The sequence below is a fragment of the Dasypus novemcinctus genome, chromosome 19, assembly GCF_030445035.2.
Source record: "Dasypus novemcinctus isolate mDasNov1 chromosome 19, mDasNov1.1.hap2, whole genome shotgun sequence".
NCBI classification, from domain to species: domain Eukaryota; kingdom Metazoa; phylum Chordata; class Mammalia; order Cingulata; family Dasypodidae; genus Dasypus; species Dasypus novemcinctus.
Genome location: NC_080691.1, coordinates 49,120,331 through 49,128,067, shown reverse-complemented (window position 1 = coordinate 49,128,067; position 7,737 = coordinate 49,120,331). Strand labels below are relative to the sequence as shown.

At 44.2% G+C, this 7,737-nt stretch overlaps 1 protein-coding gene across 2 annotated transcripts in view; it reads right to left on the bottom strand.

The window, feature by feature from the left end:
* Window positions 1-564: 564 nt before the first annotated feature.
* Window positions 565-7,737, bottom strand: part of CRKL (CRK like proto-oncogene, adaptor protein) — a 31,368-nt gene continuing 24,195 nt past the window's right edge. The window contains exons 3-4 of one of the 2 annotated variants that reach the window (XM_004466469.4): window positions 3,979-4,030; window positions 565-3,553 (exon numbers count right to left, since the gene is read on the bottom strand). In XM_004466469.4, the coding sequence (XP_004466526.1) occupies window positions 3,447-3,553; window positions 3,979-4,030 (159 nt within the window). In that variant the 3' untranslated portion in view covers window positions 565-3,446. Of the gene's footprint in view, window positions 4,031-7,737 lie in introns of both variants that reach the window. The other variant, XM_004466470.3, reaches the window with a different exon arrangement.

Below are 7,737 nucleotides of genomic sequence, written 5' to 3'. Positions count from 1 at the left end.
ATCTTGATGCACCAGCTCCCTGCACAGGCCAGTTCTCCACTTGGGCCAGCTCGCCTTCAGCAAGAGGCCCTGGGAACCGAACCCTGGACCTCTTATATGGTAGACAGGAGCCCAATGGCCTGAGCCACATGCTTCCCCAGGACGTTTCCTTTAAAGCACTCAACTCTGGTTAGCTCACTTTGAGCAAATATTTAGCAGGTTTTAGATAAGGGAGCTGACAAGAAGGAAAATGTCAAAGCCCTCCTTGGTGGCGCACTCAGCATGGAAACTATATTGCCTGATTGCCTGGTCCTCAAAAGGCTGCGATAGAGCACACACTCCCCTACAGCAAGCACAGTGCTCAGATGCTAAGATTCTGCTTCTCTCTCTTGGGGGCAGCCCTGAGCATGGGGAAAAGTGGATGCAAGTTCCCACTCCACTTCTTGTTAGGCAGTGGCAAGGCTGGGTCTCAGGACACCATCCTTGGAGGAGCACAACTGCCTAATGCTCAGGAGAGTCATGGCTGGTGGGGGCTGAGCGCCTCTAGGCAGCACTGAGGAGACACTGAAACACCAAAGCCGCTGCTACCACCGGCTGATGCAAGTTTTATTGAGACAATGTACAAACAGGCCATGGAAAACAAGGGTTCTGATGCCGGGACCAGTAACGTAAAATGGAATACAAAAATAAAAAGGCACTAATCTGTTAAGAAAAGACACTCGATGTATTCTAAGAATATAAGTCATTTAATACTGTTAATTTTATAGCACAAAATAAAACAAGCTATGATCCCCAAAAATAATTTTAAAAGCTTACACAGAAAATATTATTGCCTGAAGGTTATGATCTTTAAGTTACAGGTCAAAAGTTTTGTGTTGTTTTGTCATTTTAAAACACACAGTGAAGACCGTCTCAGAAGCAAGGCCACTGTTCCTCCTGCAGAGACAACGATCCCATCTCAGAGAACTGCCCTACTCCATTAGAAGAATATACAACTAGCTCAGTGTCCACGCTGACAGCAGTTACCAGGGACATCATGCTCCGGTCCCAGAGGGTGGAGTTGGAGACAGAGCTCAGTGGTGTCCATAGAGAGCAATTAGTCTTAGGGTCTGTGTTAAAACAATCAAGAATTCACTCATTTTAAGAGGTTAATGAACACAATATTAAAAAATTAAATTATAAACACCTGGCACAGAAAGACATCATCCCTTTTCAAGAGTAACTGTTCTATTCCTGTGAGCAAACGTGTCTGGAGCAGTGGCCCCGACGTCGTAAACAGCTGTGAAGGGCACTACACAGCGCTGGGGGGGCTTGGGCTCAAGGAAGGCGCAACTGTCTTTCCCTTCTTCAGTTTTCCAGCCACGAGCACAGCAGGTATCTCATATTTGTGACCAAAGTCATCAAACGGCAGCCGGTTAAGATGTCCTCCTCAAGTGTCATCAGGTGGTACCACACAGCGCAGAAATGACAAGGATGACCACAATGTGAGAGGTCCTTGCCAGAATAAACAGGTTTTGATGCAAGCTGACACTGCCCTTTAGCATGTGATTTGTTTCTTCACTGAGTAAAAAACTATTGTGATAGTTAATTTAATATCCAAGTATTTTCTTGAAGAACACACAGGAGAACAGAGCAAGTAGCAACAGTAAAACACACATAAAGGGAAGCCCACCCGGGATGGGAGCTGACTCCAAGGGGTCACATCCACACAGCTTTTTAAAGTGGGGTAGGCACCAGGCTGAGGCAGTGGTGCTGCTTCTTATGTACTAAGCCTGAAAGAAAATTTCCCTGCCTGATTAAAAAGGGATGAAATTCTAAAACATCAGTTACTTTAACTTTTGGCACATATTAAGGGTTCAGAATCAAATCTTACCTTTTTTGGGCTCTGACACTCCTGGGCAGCCCTGGAGACATTTATACAAGCTAAAGTGACTGAGCTGATTTGCTAAGAAACTGAACTCTAGGCTCATGGGGTGTTCTGGACTCTGAAGTGTGCCATGTGAGGAGGTGCTGCTGGTCAGCAGACAGGCTGAGAGAACACCTTGCTTTCCAAAATGGCCATGTACTTTGTAATGAGCCAACTGCTGTAATGAAAACATGTCAAGCCCCTCAACTAAAGCAGCCTTAGAGGCCTTAGAGTTCATTCCATCTTCTGTGAACAACCATCTCAGGTGCAGATGTTGACAAGGGAGGGGAGAATCTGTTCACTGGCTGCAGGGCAAGCGTGGAGACACAGCCACATGCATGCACTGTGGGCCCTAGGCAAAGGCAGCAGGCAGGGACTACCAGGCCCTTTTCAGGGAAACCACAGACTGCAGTCAAGGTGGTATTTTTTCCAAATGACCATTAATTTTGTCACAGGAGCTCTCCTCTTAAGATTCTTTACAATGGCAGTTGCCTGCCTGATGGAATACTGATTTACAGAGAAATGGGAAAATGGTTGTTTGGATGGTACTGTCACCAAAATAGGCTGTAAGCCTATTTTGAGCATGGTAAATGGTACAGTTACTCATGTGGCTCTCACAATATGCTGAGGTCTGTTGGACTCATTCTGAGCTGATGCTCATCTTCGCCAGTGTCCAGAAGAGAGAGCAGAAAGAAGGGCATAAAGGTTCCAGAACTCTGGTGTGCTAGGTGCAGACAGATGAGGGCTGGGGCTCATGTTTGTACATGCCAGCTTGCATTAGCAGGCCCCTTGTAGCTAACAGGGAAATGCTTTACACCAAATTGGCAAATGGTTAATAATAAATTGGTTAAAGGTTCTCCTCAGTCACTAAAACACTACACATCAACACATGAGCCAGTTTCTAGAACTTGTATTTTCTTTGCCTGGGAGCATCATGGATGCTTAGACTGTGGAATCACTATTAGCAGCACCATCTTTCTCTGGCAGCTTGGTCAGCTGTGGCCACGGGAGGGAAGTACTAGAGAGTTCATAAGCTCAAATTTTTTTTAATGCAATGATTCTATAAACAACCTCAAAGAATTTTAAGTTCCCTGTTACATACCTTAAAAAGGAGCATTCACGGAAAATCTACTGCCAGTGTCCACAAACCCCCCTCATCCCAACTCTGTCACTGGCACACACGCAAAGGCTTCCCCAAATCAGCAACCCCCCTCCCCCCAACCTGACGCTTTTAGGGACAACATAATTCAAGAGGCTGTATATTCACGCTGGCACGCCAAAACTGCTGATTGTTTTTGATTTGTTTGCTATATGGCAAAACAAGGTACTACTGACAACCAAGATAATAAAGGCCTCACTTCAGGGTTGTTCTTTTCATATTCCTTTTGTTTCAGCTTCATTTTAGAAGCTCAGAGGCACATGCCATTCCTTTTCATATCATAAAAATTCAACCTGCTACTTACAAACCTGTTCAGTACAGTAATTAATTAGTCTTCCAAATCCAAACTCAAAGAAAAACAAAGTCCAGATGTGGGGAGTATAGGACAGAATTCTCTCTTCATTAAGGTTCACTTCCTCTGTCTTCCAAAGGCAAATGAGGTTGGCAGCTGAGCCACAGGCTTTGTGGAACAGCAAGGTGCAATGCCTGGCCACGGCCTCCGACTTTCTCTGAAAACCATGAGAGAATGAGTCTTGAGTATAACCAGGGCTGTGATGATGAGGACTGCCCCTTCCTTGTCAACTTCTCTCCACTTGTGTGCTTCCACCAGTATTTCCAGTTTATAACCCAAAAGAACTCTAAAACCGGCTACTCTTTGACAATATGACTATGACACAAATGTCAGGAGCAGTCCGCTGTGTGCATCCAAACGTGTATAAGAGACTGTCATTCTGCAGAAAGCTGGACGGTGGCAATGCACTGTAACTTGCCTATGAGAGAGAATGCTTTCCCACTTCAAAGAGACTATGACAGGCAGAACAACGAAGCAGCAGGGAAAAGGGCAACCGCGATCACTCATTTTCATCTGGGTTTTGAGGGTCAAAGATTTTGACGTGTGTGAAGGGGAAAAGCCCTTTCCGACCATTTACCTCACCTTCCCACTGGCCATTTATATTCATCCTTGTGACTTTCACAATGTCACCAACCTATAAGGATGGAGAAAGAAGACAATGTTAGCATTTTCTGGGCAAACTAAAGAAAAATAAAGTTTATACTAAATCACACTGCCCTAATCCAAAGCAACCCATAATATTTTAGGAGCCATCTATTTTTTTCAGTGCTCAGAACTAAAACCAACACTGTCAAAGATAAAGTGCTACCAAGGAGGTCATAGCACTTCTCAGCAAGCAACAATGCATGTCAAGAGAAGCCAATTCCAAGCACAAAGAGCCTGCCTCCCCCAATATTACCTACTAATCTCAAGAGGACAGAAATCAACAACTGACTCCCTGAGAATGTTTAAAGTCAAGTCACACAAAAATGAGTATTTACAAAGAATCCACCTTGCCCCAATGTACATGTGTACATGGCACTGGAACTGGGGTCACTGCAACCTTACTCCATGCCACCTTCCCCAAGCAGCAATGGTGCCTCTTTGAATTGTCCACTCCCTGCCACCCATCTTTGTGAGGCAGTTCCTGGGGGAAGGGAGGGTCAGTCCTGAGCACTTTTTTTTTTCCAAGCAATTTTTTAAAAAAAGATTTATTTATTCACCTCCCCTCCCCTCTGCCATTTCCACTTGTTGTGTGCTCTGTATCTGCTCTACTTCTCTTTAGGAGGCACAGGAACTGAACCTGGGACCTCCCATGTGGGAGAAAGGCACTCAATCACTTGAGCCACTTCAGTTCCCCACTCCCGAGCATCTTTTAGGACCTACTTTTTTTTTTTTAAGATTTATTTATCCCCTCCCCCGCTCCAGCTGTCTTCCCTGTGTTCTTCTGTGATGCTTCTATCCTTATCAGCAGCACCAGGAATCTATGTTTCTTTTTGTTGCTACATCTTGTTGTGTCAGCTCTCCGTGTGGGCAGCGCCATTCTTAGGAAGGCTGCACTTTCTTTTGTGCTGGGCGGCTCTCCTTATGGGGCACACTCCTTGTGTGTGGGGCTCCCCTACGTGGGGAGACACCCCTGCGTGGCACGGAACTCCTTGTGCGCATCAGCACTGCACATGGGCCAGCTCCACACGGGTCAAGGAGGCCCAGGGTTTGAACTGTGGAACTTCCATGTGGTAGGTGGATGCCCTATGCATTGGGCCAAGTCTGCTTCCCTTTTAGGGCCTACTTTAAACTGCAGGGTGGTAGGAATATTATCAATGTCCCAGCTAGGGGGTGTGGTTCACTCACCAAGGGAAGACAGAACTGGGCAAGATCTGATTTTGGAAGTGGTTTTCAAATTGTTCTGGAAATCCACAGGGGGCTCTAGGGAGGTGCTTTCAAGGTCCAACAAATACGTGATTGGGACTTCAATTTTTTAAAATTACATTTTATAAAGTTAAAAAAAAAAGCATATTCACATGCATTATGGCTCCTGACATACTAATTTGTGCTGCCCTGCTGAATAACTTCTATGCAGGCCTTCTTGGAAAGAAGATGCTTTTGCCATGCATCTGATTGAAGACTAGTTCCAAAATGGTGAAGTACAAGCTAAAAATCATTTATTGCCTCTTGGACGAAAAAAAGAAGAATGTAATTAAACATCACTGAAGTGTAACGTTTAAAGTGGTTACTGGGAAATTTGAGGTTATACGTATGTTATCACAATTTAAAAAAACAGCTGAAGAAAATAAATTCAGGAATAAATTGGATGCTGGGCTGCCGTAAAACTGCACCAGTTACGCAAAATGTTATTTCCGATATTTTCAGCCCATCATAACAATTAAGTTTTCCCCCAGTTGCCTTTAAGTAATTCTTACAAAATACATTTATACTGAAAATTTAATAAAAAACAAAACAAAACCCTTTTTCACTGTCATATTTTGGGGTTCCATGCAGTTTTTCAGTTGGGAAAAAGGGGTCTTCTGGTTGAGGTACTGGTCCAGCAGGTTGACTGCTTGCACTGTATCCAAGGATCCAAAGCTGGTAAGACACTCTCCGAGTCCACATGCGCGCACAGCTCTGGGCTGTACAGGCCGGTGCTGTCATGATAAACGCCAGACCACCGGTCCCATCCTCTGCTTCTGCTTCACCTCCTCGACACTCACAGGCTTCCCAGAGAGCCTCCCTTAACTTTCCTGGTCGCTAACTGGGTTCACTGCACTCTGAAAAAAAGTAGTCATGTTTCCTGAGGCTGATCCAGAGTAGGGAATCTGTCTCTGAAACAAGAATCTTTTGCACTTTTTATAAAGACACCCAAGGTTCAAGCAGAAACACCAAAGTTCGGCAATACTGTCATTTATAAACCTAAGGTACGTAAGTAAGATAAGGCAAGACCACAATGAACAGGGACCCAAACTAAGACTCCAAACACAAGATGAGCTATTTCAAGAGAGCATGCCTTTATGGGGTAAGGGTGGAGGTTGGAGACATACTGCTTAGGGGATTCTAAGTACCTCTATACATGCTACCAGGAAGCAATTTACCAATGTCAATCAAATTTGAAAACTTGCTAATTATATCCTGACATAAAAGCACATCAACAGAAAAAAGGCCCATTCAAAAGCCAGAGAGCAGGGAGAAAGGTTCCAATAGGATCTAGAAAGAAACTGAGCCTTCACAAAGTGTGCTCCATAGTCCTGAGTTTCAGAATCAATGGAGAGGCAGGCCAGGAGAGGCAGGAACCTGTGTGGTCCCATTCTCACAGAGGCTCCCATCTGCAGGGTGCTTTCAGACACACTATCACACTGGATTCCCAACACACTCCATCCTCCTGTCAGGCAGATGGGGGTAACACAAGGCTGCCAAAGGGCACACCACAGAGCAGGAACACAACACCAGGCAGGGTCCCTAGCCTGCTATCTTTATCTGCCACCACACAGTGCAAAGGCAGTGTGGCCCAGTTGCCCCTGGGACTGCTCACCTCCCCCGTCCTGGGTTCTTCAGGTCCCTAAGGCCCCTCTGTTGTTAACTTCCTCTCCTGTGGACATGGACTAGCTGCCTCCTGCCTCCTGCAGGATCCCGTTGCCCTTAGTCTTTTCATTTTAGCGTTCTACACTGTTCAAGTCATAAAGAACTATCTGCAATTTCCCAAACTTTCTGAGAAATAAGAATGCAGTTCCTAAATTTACACTGAAAACAATATTAAATTTACACTGAAAACAATACTATCACCAAAGGGAACCTCTTCTTATAGAAATTGGCTTGTTTGAGCATTCACCAACATGATAATTCGCAGGCTGCCAGGTTAGAACACAGAATGTAAATTCAATAACATATTTTGCTTAGTTCCCAGTCTGAATTCTGGCACAAACTCCTTTAAAGGGAACTACCAATTCAACAACTGTAGGATGGCTTTTAAAGAGTTAATCTGGTAAGGACTAGATCTCACAAAATGAGAGGTTTTATGACAAAAACAAAATCTACTCCAGTATTCAGACTTTTGTCAACAGGTACTACAAGATATGTATGAGAAAAACAAGGTATAAAGAGTCAGATTTAAGGATTAAATTATTTAAGGATTAAATATTATAACTGGTTATTCTCAATCTTAAGTCATGGGTTCAAATGAAACACAAGCTGGTTGAACAATAATTAAATTTGAAGGCTAACAACAGAGATTTTTGAGTACAGTGACGCTATTGAGGGGAGAAGCCCCATTGCCTTTCTCCCTCAGCATACATTCATATTCTTTCACTTCCGCTGTATTGTAGAAAACGGGTTGCTTCTGTCTTTATTCTTAGAATAATGAAATTGGAGAAA